This window comes from Adiantum capillus-veneris, chromosome 6 (assembly GCF_014529385.1).
Source record: "Adiantum capillus-veneris isolate H3 chromosome 6, ASM1452938v2, whole genome shotgun sequence".
In the NCBI taxonomy this organism is placed as follows: Eukaryota; Viridiplantae; Streptophyta; class Polypodiopsida; order Polypodiales; family Pteridaceae; genus Adiantum; species Adiantum capillus-veneris.
In genome coordinates, this window is record NC_140936.1 from 15,098,045 (window position 1) to 15,117,512 (window position 19,468).

Sequence of the window (19,468 nt, forward strand, 5' to 3'; positions counted from 1 at the left end):
TTAATAAAAAAAACACACAGTATAACACCAAATATCTCTTCTCAACACACACACACACACACACACACACACACTCCTTTCTTACCTTTCCTACAATAGAAATTGCACCACGGAGAAGCACAGAGTGCTACTCGAGCTTCATGTATGGCACTCCCCAGCAACGGCACCAAAAATGTGCGCGTATGTCGCACGTGTCAATGCAAGGAACTTGCCGATACACCGTGTGCGAGCCACAAATGGCTCCAAGCACACAACAAGCCTAAACTAGTAAGCTCAAAGAAGGCGATGGTGTGTCACTAACCGCACTACGCTTGCTTCATGGAGGAGTCCTCGCTGCGAAGAAGAAGGAGCCGCCGCTACGCCGCGCTCAACCGCTTCGACGCCGCCGTGCCTTCGTAATGCTCGATCGCCCACACTCTCTCTCTCTCTCACACACACACACACACACACACATACACACACACACACAAGGAGGTGAAGAAGAAGAGGATGGAGATGAGATGGAGCAAGAGCACTCTTCTATTGCACAAATGAGAGAATGAGTGAATTTTAGGTTTAGTTGACTTTTATACGAGCTCACCCCATTCACACTTGGGCGCCCATGCTTAGCCAACTAATCCCTTGAATGTTCCAGTTAGAATGCGCCTCTCATCGGCGATCACTCTTACCCTTTTCCTATTGGACTGACAATCCCGGTACCTGACTCTACCAAATAAATAATACAATGTCCGCCGTAGGTTACAACGTCTATCTCGTAGGTGATAGGGTGTCTGTGAGCCGTGAGGGTTAACAGAAGGCCTGCATGACTCAAAGTGGCAGCAACATGTGCACAGAACCAGAGCAAGGTGTCAGAGGGGCAGTGGCTGACTACCTACCTGACTTAGAGGCATTGCTTCAAAGACTCCAAAAGCAGGTGTCACATCCAGCGTCATCAAAACTAACAGACCTGAAGGCCTCTATTCAAGCAAACAAGGACCAGCTACTGGTAGATGAGGGTAAAGAGGGTGTGGTGAAAAGTTTGATGGAGGATATTGGTACCCTTGAGGCGCGCATCGGTGTGCTGCAGCAGCAAATACCTATCTTTGATGAAGAGATCAGAGAGGTGGAGATTGAGCTGGGAGCAAGTTGGCACTTGTTACGACGGCCTGAGGTTTCCAAAAATATCAAGAAGCTCCAAGCTGAGGTTGAAGAGCAGGAGTTATTGTATTTCGGGCTTATTGCATTGTGTACGAGTGTTGAAAGTTTTTATTCTGCACAAGGTTTGGTGATTTGACATATTTCACTTCTTGACTGGTTTATTTGCTGACATTTTTATGGGTTTTAGTACTATCTTGGACTGGTTTGGTACTCTCTCTAACTGTTTTGGTACTTTTATTTAACACTAAGGGCAGTGCTGGAACTTTCCTTAGTACTTTATGCTGCTGCTTCATTTCATTTGGTACTCATTTGAACTACTTGGTACTATATTGGTACTTCCTTGTTTCTAATTTTTGAGTCTTACACTGTACTATTTGTTTTGTTTTGGATTCTATAATGGCACAAATCCATGGTACTTTTGGTGCTTTTCTGGTCATTTGGTCTTTTTCAATTCTATTTTGGGACTGATATGGTACATGCTGCTTAGTGCTTTGGTATCTTCTTTAAATGTCTTGCTACTTTCCACTTTTTTTTTGAAAGTGGTTTGCTTATTTTTGGATTGTTTTGGTACTTTTTAAACTGATTTGGGTATTTAATCGAACACTAACTGCTATGTTCGTACTTCCCCTGTAACCTTTTGGTGCTTAGTTATTTTAATTGGTTCTCTCTTCGATCATTCTGGTATTGGCTTGAGAATTTTTGGTACTCATATAATTTACAGATATTGTCTTGGGTGCTACGTGGCACAATCTTTGGTACTCTGGGTGATTTTCTGTTCATTGGGTACTCTTATTACTTATTTTGGAACTTTCTAGTTACAGTCTTATACTGTAATGTTGAGTTTGACTTGGGTACTTTTGGTGCTTGATACTGCTTTGGTACTCTTGAAACATTTGGTACTTCAACCTATTTTGGTACTTTTGGTACTTCCCTTGTAACCTTTTGCGCTTCTTTATTTTATTTGGTTCTCTCTTTGACCATTTTGGTACTGCCTTGAGAATTTTTGGTACTCATATAGTCTACAGATTTGCCTTGGGTGCTATGTGGCACAATCTTTGGTACTTTGGGTGCTTATCTGTTCATTGGGTAGTCTGATTACTTATTTTGGTACTTTCTAGTTACAGTCTTATACTGTAATGGTGAGTATGACTTTTGGTGCTTGATACTGATTTGGTACTGTTGAAACATTTGGTACTTCAACCTATTTTGGTACTTTTGGTACTTTCCTTGTAACCTTTTGTGCTTATTTATTTTATTTGGTTCTCTCTGTGACCATTTTGGCACTGCCTTGAGAATTTTGGTACTCATATAGTTTATAGATTTGCCTTGGGTGCTATGTGGCACAATCCTTGGTACTCTGGGTATTTATCTTCTCTTTGGGTAGTCTGATTACTTATTTTGGTACTTTCTAGTTATTGTCTTCTATTGTAATGTTGAGTATGACTTGGGTACTTTTGGTGCTTGAAATTGCTCTGGTACTGTTGAAACTTTTGGTACTTTTGGTATTTCTAGTATTTCTAGTACCTTAATACATTGATATTTTCTTCTAATAATGTTTTCTTTGCTAATTGTTTGATTTGGTACTGTCTTGGTTCTATTTTGTAACTATTGCAATAATATTTTGGTACTACATGTGTTATTCCTTGCTAGCAGTCAATTTTGGTACTGTTTTGGTGCATGTTGGGTACTGTTTTGTTCTATTTTGGTACTCTTTCAATAATTTTTTGCTATTGCATGTGTTCTTCCATGCATCTTGGTTGTTTTGGTAAGTAAATTACGAGAGCATTTTGTTTTGCAGAGAGAGTATGCCAGGCTCTACAACGAGTCCCTGGAAACCCAAGACCAGTACGAATTTGTAAGCAAGCTCTCTGCTGATGTGAAGAGAGGGATGACTCACACGTTGACTCCAAGGCCTCATGTTGTGGACCCTGAAAACACAATACATGTGTTTGGTTCTTGTGTTGCCTGTGGGGAGGCTTTGGAGGCTTCTTACGTGGTTGGCACCTTCATGCTTCCCTGCAGGCATCATTACCATCCACTGTGTTTTGCAGGTGTATTGAGAATGGAAGATACGCGCGTGAAGGCACTTTGCAACACTGCAATCCCTTCGGAGGCAAAGGCCTGGATTTCAGGGAGGTCATTATTGAAGAGTAAGTGGGGTGTTTGTGTTGGACACTACATGCTTATAATATCAGTTGAATTTATGATGTAATCTTCTCTTTCATCTTTGTGTATATGTAGGGAGAGGATCTTTCGGTGCGGACACCCATGACAACACCAACACCCCTGTGGATCGGAAGGATCTTCCTGGATACGGAAAGTCAGATGCCAGTCACATGTTCCAGGAAGATCCTTATAAGTCAGTGCATGAAGTACTGCATGACATTGGTGACAACATGATGGAAGGCAAAAAGGGTGAGCCTGCTTTAGACTCTAGTTTGGAGGAAGATAACACTAAAGCCGAAGCGCAGGAAAGCCAGCAAGGCCCTAATGCCAGCACAGTGGAAGGGAAAGGGTCTGAGGCTGGTGTGGGCTCTCGTATGACAGAAGCTAAACTGAAAACTGAAGTGCAAGAGAAGGATAAACAGGAAATCGAATCGATTGAGGAAGTTGATGACATAGAGATAGAGCTAGGCAAGAAGAACAACGCAAAAATTCAGGCTGATGAGGAGGTGGCAGTGGATGTTCCCTCGGCGGCCGAGTGTTTGTATGCAACTCCAAATTATGTAGAGGAGAAGGCAGACAGAAAGACGAGGCACTAGGCAAAGAGTGAGGCGGAACTTGCTGACAGTGCGAAGGAGGAGGAACCTGCCGAGGGTGTGAAAGAGTATGGCACGGAGGAGGCATCTTATTTTGCGGAGGAGACGAAAGCCATGGAGGAGGTCGAAGGTGCGGGGCAGGCGACAACCTTCGAAACAGGTTATAGCATTGACTGTGCCACACTCTCTGAACTCTTCCTTATGAAATGTAAAAAGCGCCCCAAAGGTCGTGGTCTCAAGCCGCGAACCTCCAAGAATTAGCTATTTAACATCATTTTTTACTTGCTTCTGGCTTATCATGAAATACGATCCCATTTTGCGTTTGTGAATGTTTGGTGTCATGTCAGTCAGATGTTAATGTGTCCGTTCCTTGTTATGTCATGCTGTCAACAATTGGTAACCTTGAATGGTGCTAAATGTCCACACTTTCTATTGCCAAAAGGCAGGGTGTTCCTTTACTCATTTTGCTTTGTGGTACTTCAGTGAGGGACAGGTGGTGGCTGAATGAAAAACGACCGGATACATCAATGCCGCTGGACGTAAAGGCGAGCACTAAGCGCCTTGTCATTTTGAATGTGAATGGAGTTCTGTTGAAGGATTTTCATAAAGAACCCAAAGATTTGTGGTGTATCCCATTTCCAGAGGGATGTAGGTCCCGATGCATGCAGGTCTCCTAACACAAATACTGCGTGGTCAGACTTGATGCGGAGGATTTCATCCTTAGCCTGAGGAGGTGATGCTACGTGATGCTTTGGTCCTGCAGCCAAAGACACAATCTGATGACCATACTGCCTGCTTGCTTCCCTAAGTTGATGAAGATGCAAAGTCTCTTTTTAGGTATGAATCCCTTAACTTCCAAACTGGTTTGGATGATTTTGGTATTGTATCTACCTTTGCTATTAATTTGTACATATTCTGGTACTATTGGTTCTTTTTGTACTATTTGGTACTATTGTATCTACCTTTGCTACTAATTTGTACATATTCTGGTACTATTGGTTCTTTTTGTACTATTTGGTACTATCGTGTATAGGATTTGGTACTGTTTGTACAAATTGATACTGTCCACACAATTTTGGTAATGTTAGCACAATTTGGTACTGTTTTCACAATTGGGTACTATTTGTTTCTTTTGGTTCTTTTTGGTTATTTTTATTCATTTTGGTCCTTTGGTACTTTTGGTACTGTTTGCACAACTTGATACTATCCATACAACCTGGTACTATTTGCACATCTTACTTTGGTGCTTTGGTACTTTGGTACTGTTATGTACAAAACTTGCTGTTTTTTTTCTTTGGTGATTTAAGTCCTTTGGTACTTTGGTAACTTGCTGTTTTTCAGACTGTGGTGATTTAAGTCCTTTGGTACTTTGGTGCTGATATGTACAGAACTTGCTGTTTTTCTTTTTTTGGTGATTTAAGTCCTTTGGTACTTTGGTACTGTTATGTACAGAACTTGCTGTTTTTTAGACTTTGGTGATTAAGTCCTTTGGTACTTTTGGTACTTTGGTACTTTGGTGCTTTGATACTGTTATGTACAGAACTTGTTGCTGCTTTTCAGACTTTGGTACTCTGAACTATATACCTGCTCTAACAACTTAGTTTACTTGACACAGATATTTTTGACCAGTCCCATTGTGAAAAATGGGCTTCCTCTATGAAGGATGTGGCAGGCCTTTTGGGGCAGTTCGGCAACGAGCCCATTTTCTTGAAGCTCCTGCAAACAGTTTGGAGCAAGCATCCTCAATTTAATGAAGCCAGCACGCTCCTTGTGGACGACATAAGATACAAATCATTGAAGAATAATTATGAGTCGTGCTGCTGCATTCGGACATATGAGCCAAACTATTACGATCCAAATAAGCCAAAGTATCTCATGGATGTCATTTTGCCATGGATCACAGGATGGCTAGATGAGAAGTTCCCCACCGCTTATAGCCGGTGCACACCCCTGTTTGATGTAGAGGATGACATCTCCCTGTATGTTACTGACTACTTTGTATCTTTGGAAGTGTACTCGTACCGGTTTGACCCCCCTGATGTGTAAAAGATTCTATAAAAGACTGACATTTTCGCGTAATAAGAAATTATTGTTGGGCATGAACCTTCGTCTGCAAAAGTTTTACACATGCACTTAATTTTTCTGCACATGATCTTTTTCTTGCCACTTCTTTGGTAATTTTTCTATTGCTATTTGCATGTGAAGCATGAATCAGTAGAAATGTCAAATAACCCACGAGCATTTATTACTCCTTCCCACTTTAGTTTCTGTTCCATTGATAACTAAACCCGGATTCTTGCACCTGCCTAAGATATTTTCAACCATATTAAATTTGGTACTGCAAGAGTCAGCTGAAAACAAATTAGCAAGTACACACTACTGATCACAAGTAAGATTCTATTCAAGAGAATTACAATTGTTGCTGCTAGTGGCTAGACTTGTAGTTGGGGTTTACGTTGTATGGCTCCCCTTGTGGTCACTCCCTTCATCATATGGCATATTGTTGTAGGTATTTTCATATATCTCTGAGGATAGTTTAAAATGGTTATGCAGGCCCGGTTTGACCTCCATGGGGAACCGTATGGCTCTAACAAGATGGGAGTAGATCATGACTGGTGGTTTCTCATTCAATAGGGTATAAGTATCAACTTTGCCCTCAACCAGGGCATAGTACAAACCCTCAACCATAATTCCACCCTTTACGATCTTGTTATGCCAAAGGTCCTTCAGTACTCTTGGTGCCTGGTACATGATTTTGGTGCACTTTAGAAGGTAGAAGTCCTCTTTCTCCTTGGCTTCTTTCACTGCAAAGTTATCCCCAATGGATAGTAATTGGCTCAGCACCTTAGGGTCTCCTTCATACATAGGCATGGTTAAATCCACACTCACTTGGGAGGAGAGTAGATCATTGTAGGTCTCCTCATCATCCTCGTCCTCATCATTACCTACTTGTACAGACTCTGTCAATGGCTCAATGGAAAGATATTTCCATTCTTCAGTGCGCTGTTTATTATTGCATATCCTCCATTGCCCATGCATACAAGGATCACAAAATCAAGAAAGGGTCCAAAAACGCACATCACATGGATTGTGTGTTGAGTAGCCGTCAACACAATGGAATGAGCGAGACCCTACAATTGGTTTGCAGTCCCATAGTGGAGAACGCAACACATCATTTGATGAAACCAACTAGAAGACCCTTCTTGTGCTGGCACCCCCACCTTCCCTCGCTGTGTTAAACCTCACGTTTAGAAAATTGACCACATCAGCCGCACACTTCATGGGCCAGCCATCGAGATTTATCTCCTCATGTATCAAGGTTCTCTTGATAACAGCACCTGCACCATCATGTTCTCCTTTTCCATGTCCTGAAGCGGAGAAGTTGTGCATCATATGCAATCTTGTCAACTGATAATACCTGGCTACAAAATAGTATGGTCGTCGTGCCTTGAATTGTGAAGTGGCACCATCTCACCAAACCCAATGATAATGGAAACACTGTCCTTGTTGTTTCATCCAACTGTCATACACGAGAAAACAATGTTGAACAAAGAGCGTGTCATGGAGCTTATTGTCTGATATGTAAAAATGCAGAGTCTTCTCAATGGCTCCTACTGAATTTCTGATATAAGAGATGTGCACCAGTATTCTGACCTGTGTTGACCACCAATGCATGGACTGAATCTCATTCTGCACTTTAAAGCTGTAATTCTCTGCAAAATCAACAACAGAAACCACAACGTTGCATGGAAACTTTAGCAAGCAGTCTTTAAATTGCTGGGCCTGCCACCTAAAAACAAAGTTGTGCTTGACAAAGCTTTTCAGATGATCTAGAAAAAGATGAATGAAAGTTTCACTTTTCATCCTTTCCACGACTAACTCCTTTCTCTTCTTCTCGTTTCCTTCAGCATTAACCTATCCAATACCCACATCCTTAAATATCTTAACAATCACCTCCCTGCTATTTGTTGCACTCTAGTCTGGGCAGAATGACAACTTCCTTACTGTTAAGGCGGTTACGCCACTAGCGGAAGCTAAAAATAGCGAGAACTCAACCAACAACAGAATTTGTCAGACGAGGACGGAGCTTGACCCGCAGGCGCATGGAAACAACTAGGTGGATGTCAAATCACCTACTCGACCTTCTAATGACAATCACTACTAAGGAAATCAAATCTAAGTTCTAAAATACGCAAGTGACTGAAATCCTTACTACGAACGAATGCTATATGAAACAAGATCTAGAATCATTGAATCGATCTCAAACTCAAGGGGAAGTCTATACACTAGGTAAGAACAACACCCTAAAGACTTGAACTACAAAATCAACCTATAACCACTCCGTGCGGCAAACGCGTATGAAGACAGGCCGAAAAATACAGGTGATCGAAACTTGACCCCGATGGTACCAATGTGTAGCTCTACTCGTTGTGGTTCTATAGATATGCTGCACACTCCATTCCGACACACGAGTTGGAAGAAAAATTACACCGAAGCTCGTAGGAACTTACCACACATAGAAGCCGATAGCGCGCACTCTTGGTATCTGTGCGTAGCTCTCGCCGTTGCTAACACAATGGCGGTGTCGCTTCTCCAATGGCGGCTCTGTAGCTCGCGTAGCAAGTAGATAAGACTCTCTCTCTCTCTCTCTCTCTCTCTCTCTCTCTCTCTCTCTCTCTCTCTCAGACACAGTCACGGCGCTCAAAAACTCACTTTGATTAAAAACTGAATCCCTCTTTAGGTTACAAAACTTTGGCTTATATACCTCAGCCTTGGAGGTGAGAACATCTCTAACTAATTACATCAGCAAGTGAAATTACTTCGGGATTACAAGCTGGAAACTCAATGGAGTCCCGTTACTTAATGAATGGCTCAATTCAAAATCAACGTCGGAAAGAAATTTATTACAATCAATGGTTACAAAAATGATGAGTGTGAGCAAAAATGTGGGTGTGATCCTCTGCTGGCTCAACACTCCCCCCCTCCGCGTTCATGTCGTCCCTGACATGACTTTTATGCTTGGTCAATAAAGTCCTGTCGTCTTGAGCATCTGCAAATGTGATTCGTATCGTAGGTTGCCGATGGTCAAGGTTGGGCCAAATATTTTGCTTTCGTGGGTGAAAAAGCCGGTGTAGAAAGCTTCTTCGAATGTTTGCATGTGGAAGCTAGGCAAAAACATAATCCTCTGGTATAGGAGGTGCAACACTTTTGGAGAAGGCTGCAATGAAAGATCATACATCATATCAGTCACTGTGTCGGCCGTCGATAGTAGACTCGAGGTCGTGGCTTTATCTGGCGCGAACACTTCAATGCAAGCTAAGAGAGTCCTGCAAATTTTCTTGAGCATCTGACACGAAAGGTCAGGAGAGCCAGTAAAGAGCTTGATGGTGCCCGTTAGGGTTTTCACCATGTAGGCTTTACCTATTCTCTCTCCTGCCTTTGGTCTTGGCATCCTGGGGTAATTAAGCCAATTTGGCTTCTTTTCTGCAATCTTGCCATGCTCTTTCCAGCTTCTGACTCTTGGCACCGGGCAGAAGGTTGCATCCTCCCGAATCTCCTTTGGTGCCTCTACCAAGTAGATGAGGTAGGCTGGGTATTTGTTCAGCCAACCTTTCCTCCATCTAGGCTGCGAATCTACAATCTTCTTTGATTGTTCCTCTTTTGTGATGTCGCCTTCGTAAAGAGCGACATACTGCTCCTCCTCTATTCTCTTTTTTGTTTTTATCACTTCAAACTTCATCAAAGGGAAAGGCAGGCTGGGTTGCATCCACTCTTCATGGAGCACTTTTGTGTCTAATCCCTGAAGTCTAATGGAGATTAGGAGTCTCCTCTCCCATTCCATTTCCGCCTTGGCACTCTCCTCTGTTGACTTTGCTATTTGGTCATGGAGCCTTTGTTCTTCTTCTTCAGCGATTCCTGAAGTCGAGGCCACCTCGTGAACTGGGCCTGGATCTTCACTTGTGGTTGCCTCTCCAGTTTCTGGTAGCTCTATGGCTGCTCCACCTGATTCTTCTTGTGGTGTCTCTGTCTCTCTTCTTTGTTGCTCTTGTAGATCTTGGAGCTATTTGCAGAGGGTCTCATTCTCTGTTCTTAGTGTTTGATTTTCTAAAGTGAGCCTCTCCTTTGCTGCCAATGATCCCTCCGCAATGTGCAACCTTTGCACTTGCTCTAATCTTAGCTCTCTTTGTAAGCTTCGGACCTGGTCTTCCAGAGCTGGTACAAGAGCTCCCTCTTGTTCGGTTCCTGCTCTGCTAGCTCTAGGGGTAGTCCTGAGTCTAGTGATTGTTCTTTCTTGGAGCTCGACTCTTTCCCTTAGCTCAATGAGCTCTTCTTTAGCCGCCTCCAAGTCGTCTTCCATCCGCTCCCTTGCTTCCTGTGCACTTGTTACTTCTCTTGAAGCCTCGGCTAGCTGGAGTATCAAGCCGTCTCTCTCGTTTTCCGCGTCGTAGAGTGATGCTTTATGACTTTTAGATTCAGTCATAGCATCCTCTAATTTCCTCTGCAACTCGGCTTCCCTTTGTTTGGCTGTCTCAATCTCCACTTCCTTTGCCTTGGATCTTTCTTTGATCTTATTGAGCAGTTCATGCACCATGTGCATGTCTTTTTCATCTTCATCTGTCAACTCTAAAGCTTTTTCTTCCACCACCTCCACTGGCTTCGGCTCTTCTAGTACGTTCTGTTCGTCCAGTTTCTCTTCACTCTCTTTTGTACTCTTTATTTTTTCCTCTGTCCCTCTTCGATCATCTTGTTTTTGTAGGTGGATCCCATAGACTGCCTCAAGGGCCTCTTCTTCAGTGTACCCTATTGCTACCAGATCCTCATAATCATTTTTCTTTTGCTGAACTGGATCTATCTCCTTTTCCTTGGTCCCGGCCTCCGGCTTTTCCATACCAGCCGTGTCCATCTCTACTGTGGTCTCTTCCACAATGATTTCCGTCTTCTTAGGGCTTGGTACATCAGTAAAGGAGGGCTGATTGTCCTCAGTCATCTTGGCTTTCCCTTTGTTTGCTTGCCCGTCTTTCTCTTGAGGTTCAGTAGACTCATCTACTTTCTTCTTCCCCTTGTCGTCCTTTTTCAGCTCAGCTTTTAAAAGCTGTACTTCCTCTTCAGTGTATGGCTCGACAGGTTGCTGCTCCAGTATAGCCTCTGACTCCTCATAAGCTCTAATATATTGATCATATTGATCAACATGTGGCCTGGCTGAGCTATTTCCGACTTTAGTGGGGTCTGGCATCCACTTTTCTTCAAAGTCCCCCTTTAGAGCTCTTTCCGCTCTAAACTGCTCCACCAGTCTTTCCATTCTTGCCGCTTTCTGACTTTTGGTTTGCTTGGGAGCAACCTTCTTCTTTGCTTTCTTCATAAGCGGCTCATCCACATCCTTTTCAGGTTCTGAAACTATTTCTAGTTTCCTGCGTGCTCTTGTGGACGCCCTCTTGGATACTTCAGGCTGTTCTTCCTCCTCATCGGCTTCTCTAAGCCACTCATTCTGGGAGGGAACCTTTGGCCATTGATCTCTGGCTCCAATAGCTTCATAAGCTATTCTTGTCAGAACTTCAACTCCTCCTATATACTTTGGCTTCTCGTTGTGCATGGCAATTACTTGCTCGTGGATGTGTTGACCGTAATTCACCTCTTTTGCCATATTTCTCTTCAATGCCCATGTGATGGTAGTTGCAATGGCATGGGGTGGTGTCGTATACTTTTGCGGTCTTTTACTGCAAATATGGAGAAACTGGTTGTACAGTCGGCAAAGGGTTGCCGCTCTTTGGTCTGCCATATCTCCATAGGTTGCATTCTGTTTCTTGGACCCATAAACCTCTATAGCCTCCCTTCTTTCCCTGACAGAGCTCCCTTTGTTGTGCAGCTTCAATGCATCTGCAATGAGCTGTGGAGTGATCTGTACCTCTACTTTCTCTCCATCTATTGCTGTCAATGTGGCTTTCCCATCCTTTTGAATGGAGGTTGCCAACTCATACACTCTTCTTGTATCTACACCTGATGGTCTCGAGGTGAAGAATCTGTGCAATTCTGCCCTTTCCAGGTACCTGCTGATGTTCTCTGACCTGCTATAATCCACCAATTCTTGTGGGATCATCGGTATATCCACCGCTTGCCCTTGAGGATCTCTGAAAGTCCCCTGGTAGATCTTTATTCCCTCTTTCGCCAGTACTGCTTCCTCCACCCAAGTTTTGGTTGGCTTGAGGGTTTCTGCTGGAATGTCAAAGGGTTCTGCTTCTGCAAGAGCATCTTTGATTGTCGGTCTTTTTCTCTTTGTTGCTGATGACTTGGCGGAATCCATGGATACTGTAACTCCAAGTTCAGAAGTTAGCGTCTTTTTAGTACTGAAAGCCGAAATGAAGCTTTTAACTATTCATACTGGAGACATCATACGCGTATGATGTCTTTTGTGTCAAAATGACTTCATATTGGTTGTGCTTGTAGCTGATAGTGTATACATGATTATCATATGCTTGGATTTGAGTTTGGATCCCATTTGGTCAAGTTTTGGCCAGTTTAGTCCAGTTCAGGCTCTTGGCAAAATTTTGAAAGAGAATTGGATTTTATGATCCAAATTGGATAAAACTTGGTGGTTCACTTTCAAATGGCATGTAGATCACTTATGTTTGGTGGTTGAAGCCCTAAGGTGCCAAAATCACATAGTGAGACATCATACGCGTATGATGTCTTTTAGTGTATTTTTGGACCAAATTTCTCTATAAGCTTGGATATGGCTTTAGATAGGCTTATTCAGTGGATTTATGAATTTTGGATAGATTTTGGGCTAAAAATGGCTCTGGAGACATCATACGCGTATGATGTCTTTTTCATCAATTTTTCATGGGATTGGTTCTGTGGACTGCCCATGTACTAGTGAAGGACTGTCCCTACTCAAATCTTGGTTTGGACTTGAGTATGTTGAATTTGGGCTAAAATAGGCTTTGGATGAAGGATTTTTCCTCAATTGGGCTAATGGGGTGATCCACTTGACCAAATGGTTCCAAACTTCATATGTAGCATGTATTAGATATATATAATGGATGTATGATGACAAATGAGCAGTTTTGGCTCTGTAAGTGCAAATAGACATTATACACGTATGATGTCTTTTGTGTCAAAATGGTGCTTTTTCAGATAGCTTATAGATGTGTTAATCAACAATCCTACAAAGTTTCAATGAGTTTGGAGTTATTTTGACAAAATTAGGACCAAAAATCAATTTTATGGCCTACTTTGCGTCTTTTTGGTTTCCTTGAGTTTTCTAACTCCAATTCTCATGATGCTTGGTTCATAGGATGTGATTAACATGTGGAATGAGGCTATGCACTCAAATGTTGAAATGGATGTGAAAATCATGCTGGAGACATCATACGCGTATGATGTCTTTTCTTGAAATGTTGGTCTTTTTGTGCAAAGAATGCTTTGTGCTAGTGCCCTAAGCCCTGATAACTAGTTTTCAACTTAAAAAGTCATCAGTTTAGCTAAAAAGCCCCCTTATAGGCATTTCAGTTTCCGAAGTCGTCTTTTTGCCTTGGAGTTGAATTTCTTCAACTTTTCTTCTCGAGAGTTGCATTTCCAGCTCATTGGATATGTTGTGAAGCCACCTATTTGGTTGAACTTGACTTTGGCTCCCCGTTCTCCATCTTTCTCCATTTGGTTGCCCGAAAGCGTCTTTTTCACCATCGGTAAGTGAATCAGCTTTCTTTTGGGTTTTGCTTGCAAACATAAGTCATCCATGTATATTTGAAGCTGCTTGTGAAGTTTCATGTCATTTGGTCGCCAATTTTAGCCGTTATGCCAAAATGACGCTTTGTGTGTCCGCAACCGAATCGGTTGTTCCGACCTACTTTTGGTGATCCAAACCCGGAGATACTCCATGGTTGCATTGCCCTCGATGTTGTTAAGCTTCCTGAGAAGTTTTGTGTCGTTTCGACAACTTTTTCCTGTTTGCCTCTTGCAGGCTCTGTTAACCTAGGGTTTTTCCAGTCGTTCTTTCTCGAGCTTTGAGTGTTAGAAACCCATCGTCTATGTTAGGGTAACCCACCTCTAAGTTCTTGCAAGGTTTGGTTAGGCGGTTGTGCCCCTACCTAGCGTTCTTCCCCATTCCCCGTCTGCTCTTGTTTCTTGGTTTTGGTCAGTTTTCGCGACAAAAGTTAACAATAAGCATCAAAATCTTATGGCAACGAGTCTACCTCTCATGTCTGGTGTCCTCTGAGCTCTCGTAGCAGTCGTAGAAGGCGGTAGAATGTCGGATGCTCCTGTGTGCTCTTTGCTCTCTCCAAGAAGCTAATAGTGGAAATGAGCTTGAAAGTGAAGTGAAAAATACTTAACTTCGGGCTTCCCGGATCACTTGTTACCAAATTTGACATGTGCTCCTATCTCGTCGTGAAATGCACTTTAGGATTTGAAATTTCTCAATTTGGACTCCGTTTGACCTATTTCTGAGAAATTTGTCCACTTTGCCAAAATTCTGTCATTTCGGGCTTTCCGCAACTTTTTCAGAATTGTACCCAATTTTTACCATGGGTTGCCCTTGTCATTAGGACCATCACCGTCTATTCTTTTCTTTTTTTTGATCTCATTTCACCTGCTTTTTTATTTTTATTTTACTTTTATTAAGAAAATCATAAAAAATAAAGAAAAATAGCAAATTGAAGCCAAAAAATTCCAAACATACACGATAAATAGCTGGTAACCCTGTGTATATGAATATACACTTATTTGTGATTTCTGGACTTGGATTACCACTTTTTTTCACTTTTTTGCTCCAAAAACACTCTTATTTAGTGATATTTACACGTCTAGAGACCCAAATTCATCATTTGATCTCTTCTTGTTGCAAAACAAGGTATATAAGGACATAAATATTATCAATATCCGCAATCAAACATAAAAATTGCAAAATCATGTAAGACACTGCCCTTGTAATATAATTTTTGTTTTTCTTTGTTTTTGGCGCTTGTAGCTGCTTTGTAACTCCTGTATACCTGTATACCTCCCCCCCTCCTAGTCTGAGTCCTCCCGGACGACTATGAAGTGTCTGTGGGCGAAGCAATGTAGTTGTTTTGGTCATAAGTTCCCAGTGCAATTGTAGAGCGATGATACAACAGTCTTTCCAATAAAGCTGCTCTTTGTTTGATTGAAGGATTGGTGGTCGGGTTTTGGGTTGTTTTTGGCACTTCGGTAGTAGAATCAGTAGATGGATTCTTCTTTACTTTGTTGTTCTTTTTCACAATCCAAATCTGCTTCTGCTTCACTTGTGCTTGCCACAAACTTTTTGCGACCCAAACCTGCTTTGTTCTTTGTGTTGATTTCCTCGACTTGAAATACCTAGGAGTGTCCGTTGATTGTACTGAAGGGAGTTCCTGTTTACAAATCTTTGGGATCCAAATTTGCTTGCTATAGTTTTGTGCCATCATGAACTTCTTTGGAATCCAGATTTGTTTCACTGTCCTTGATTGTCTGGAATCACTCTGTTGTCTGGTATTGAAGACTCTGTTTTCCACCTTCGTGTTCTCTGGCACAACCTTTTTTGGTCTCCATACCAACTTTGACTCCGTTTTTTCCCAAGGTTGAGTTGTTATATTATTGCTTGTCTTCCTTATCCACTGTTGGGAATTCCTCGTCGAAGAGTAATCCGGTTGTAAAGAAACTTTTGGTTGCCATTGCTTCTTCTTTTTCTCTGGTTGTTGTTTACCTTTGTCTTTGGATTTGTCCTTTGGAGTTGGCTCTGTTCCTTTGGTGAACTTAACTGATTGACTTTCACCTTCGTATTTGATAAGCACTGATTTAGAACTCCAGTCAATCATTGCATTGTATTGCTTCTGCCATGGTTGTCCTAGCAATAATGGTTGTTGTGTAGCTTGGTCTTCAACCACGTAAAACATATGCGGATACACATACTGGTTAATCTGTATATGTAAAACTGTGCATCCGACAGTTTTGATTGAATTCTCAGAGTAACTCTTTAACTCTTGCTTGGCAATTTGTAGTTTAGTGTCATTTGTCAATTGTCTATACAAACTAAGTGAAAGTAGGTTAGCTTGAGCTCCTGAATCCAATAGTGCTCTGGCTTTGATTTGGTTGGTTCCTACTTTGCATTCAATGATGGGTTCTTCTTTGTCATTATCCATTTCTGTTATACTGACTACGTTTATTCGTATTGCTCCTTCATTGCGGTGTTTCTGACGTAGTAGTCTTCTTTTCTCCATTCTTTCTTTCGCCTCGGCTTGCGCTTCCTCCAAAATCATTTTCTTTTTCTGGACACGCAGCTTTTCTTGATGTATTTTGAGAAGGATGTCTTGGGTTAGCGGCAAAAGATACTTTTTCACTCTGCATCCACTAATCCAATTGGGCATTTCTTCTCCGTCTAATGTAGCAAGCATGACGGCTCCACTTGGTGATAGATCTTTAATCACCAGAGGTCCCATCCCTCGCTTTTTAAGCTTCTTAGCATGCTGTTTCAGAGTGTAAACTAGGACATAGTCCCCAACCTTAAACTCTTTAGTCCGCACATGCTTATCAAAAAATTCTTTTTGTCGCCTTTTTTGAGCGTAGATAGAAGCTACTGCTTTTAGGCAAAGCTCATCTAGCTTCTCCAGGTCATCTATTCTATCAGAAAGCTCGTGTCCTATCCACTCTAGATCCTTAGCCACCCTTAAGGTTGAAATCAAGAATTCTATTGGTAAGATAGCATTTAGCCCAAAAACCATGTTATATGGGGTCGTTCCTATTGATGTTTTATATGCTACCCTATATGCCCATAATGTTGAATGCAACTTCTGGTCCCAGTCAGTTCTCGACTCAGATACAATCTTCGTAAGGACCGTGCATATGGTTTTGTATGTTGCCTCAGCTTGTCCGTTTGGTTGTGGATGATACGGGGCTGATTTCCTATGGATTACCATGAATTCATCTAGAAGGATCTCTATCACTTCATTTATAAAATGTGTGCCTCGATCACTCACAATTTCTATTGGCAATCCATATCGTACAAAGACGTATTCATATAGAAATTGTGCCGTGGTCCTGGCATCTGCTTTTTGAGTTGCCTTTGCTTCGACCCACTTTGTTAGATAGTCTGTAGCCACAACGATGTATTGTGCATGAGTCTTATATGCAGGAGGTGAAATGGGTCCGACATAATCAATCTCCCATTTTGCAAAAGCTCTTGCCCCCATCATTGGTCTAAGCGGCATATTATCTCTTTTAAGTGGTACTTTGGTCCGCTGACAGTCATCACACCGTTTAACGTATTCCTCAGCGTCCATATGTAATGTTGGCCACCATATTTCTGCGGCTAAGACAAGTTTTGCTGTCTTATCACCTGAGAAATGGCCTCCACCTACTCCTCCATGAGCTTGCTCTAGGATTATCACATACTCAGACTCTGATGCGCAAATCCTAAGCTGGTTGTCTTTACCTCTCTTATAGAGTTGATCTCCTATTAAAGCGTAATCTCTAGCTTCTGTCTCTACAGATTTCTGACGAGCTTTTGACGTTCCTTCTGGGAAAGTTCTATTTGTGAGATATTCAACAATATACTGACTCCATTATGGAGCGATCATTATCTGATATAATGTCGAATACTCTGCTGGAGGTTTTGATGAACATACAATACATACAGTGACATATTCATGTACGCTTTCTTTCATTCCTGGCCAATAGACTCCCAATTGTAACAAATTCCTATATGTGTTCCTTCTTGAACAATGAAATGCACATTCCTGAACATGTGCTTCGCACAGATATATATTATATTCCTCAAGATTGATGCATAGTCGTAAAACATGATCATTTCCCAATTGATACAACCTTCCTGCAACCAATTGAAGATTCTTGGATTGCTGAATAGCAATATGTTTCTGGTTGTATTCTCTTCTATCGAACTCTCCTCCATAGGTTAATAGGTTAACGACATTTTGAGACCACTTCGGTATCATTTCTATGTTGAACAAGTACGCGTCTGGCATGTCGTCATCTACTCCTATAGGGTCTTCTCCATTCGTCAATCGCGAAAGATGATCAGCTCTAAGATGTGTTTTTCCTTTCTTTACCACTACCGTGAAGTCGAATTCTAGTAAGATAATGAACCATCTCACTATTCTCCCGGTATTGCATGGTTTATTCACTAGGTAGAGCAAGGCTTGGTGATCCGTAAAAAAACACAAACTTGTTGGCTAGAAGATAATGCCGAAATTTCTTCACAGCATATATCATTCCTAATTCTTCTCGCTCTGTTGTGGTGTAATTCTTCTCTGCATTGTTGAGCTATCGACTGGCGTAACAGATACGAAATTCCATGTTTTCTTCTTCTGGCTGAGCCAGAATGCATCCTATTGCATATGCCGAAGCATCTATATGCACATGGAATATCTTCTCCCAATCTGGTGATTTCAAGACTGGAGCAGTAATGAGTGCCTCTTTCAATTTCTTGAATGATTCCTCACACTCCTCTGTCCATTCAAAGTTCACTATTAGCCTGTAAAGTGGTTGGCCTATTATAGCGTACATGTAAATGAATCGTCTATAATATCCGCAATGTCCCATAAAGCTCTGTACTTGTTTCACATTGGTTGGTCTAGGCATATCCACTATAACTTTTATCTTCTCTAAATCCGTGGATATTCCATTTTGTGAGACAATATGTCCCAGAATTCTGCCCTGTCGAACCATAAACACACATTTCTCAGGATTGAGACAAATGCGATATGTCCTACATTTCTCAAATACTTTTCTTAAGTGTTCTAGATGCTCATCTCTCAGAAGAGAATGTACACATAAATCATCCATGTATATTTCTAGAAACGACCTTAAGTATTCTTTGAAAGCATGCGTCATTAGCCTCTGGAAGGTTACGGGAGCATTGGTTAGACCAAAAGGCATAACCCGATAAGCATAAATTCCCCACTCCGTTGCAAAAGCTGTTTTATGTTGATCTTCCAGTGCTATGGCTAGCTGGTTATATCCTGAAAAACCATCAAGAAAAGAGTATGTTGTTTTCCCTGATACACGCTCTAGAACATGATCAGTTATCGGCAGGGGATAATTGTCCCTGATTGTTGCAGCATTCACTTTCTTTAAGTTGACACATACTCGGAGTTTTCCGTTCTTCTTGGGTACTACCACAATCGGAGATACCCAATCGGTGTGTTCAATCTCGTATATGAATTCAGCTTCCATTAGCTTATCTATCTCTTCTTTGATTCGCTTAGCAAATGTATCATTATATGTGTATGGTCTCTGTCTGCTAGGCTTTGCGTCTTGTTTCAGTGGGATTGTGTGTTGGCATATCGATGGGTCAACTCCCTTTAAGTCCTTATAAGACCATGCAAACACATCCCTGTACTCTTTGAGAAGACTCAAAAGTCTCTCTTCCTCGCCTGGAGACAAATCTGTGGCTATGTACACCGGTCTAGGTGGCTCACCTGGAGCTGCTAAATCAACTTTTTTTGCATCCTCCGGACCGTCATAAGATTTGTTCTCCTTTCTCTCTCGAATAGGTGGGGTTAATACCACCTTCCTATCCTCTATTGTGAATTTCCTTTAGTGAGAGGGAACATCCATGTTTTCCT

At 41.8% G+C, this 19,468-nt stretch overlaps 1 protein-coding gene across 1 annotated transcript; it reads left to right on the top strand.

Moving 5' to 3' along the window:
• The first annotated feature begins 823 nt into the window (after nt 1–823).
• Nucleotides 824–1,273, top strand: LOC147455180 (uncharacterized). Its single transcript, XM_086515213.1, has one exon. The coding sequence runs from the start codon at nt 824–826 to the stop codon at nt 1,271–1,273; it is 450 nt and encodes a 149-aa protein (XP_086371339.1).
• Nucleotides 1,274–19,468: the final 18,195 nt, after the last annotated feature.

Bases quoted from the DNA above. Each gene is read 5' to 3' on its own strand.
- LOC147455180 (XM_086515213.1), top strand. From the start codon at position 824: ATGTGCACAGAACCAGAGCAAGGTGTCAGAGGGGCAGTGGCTGACTAC.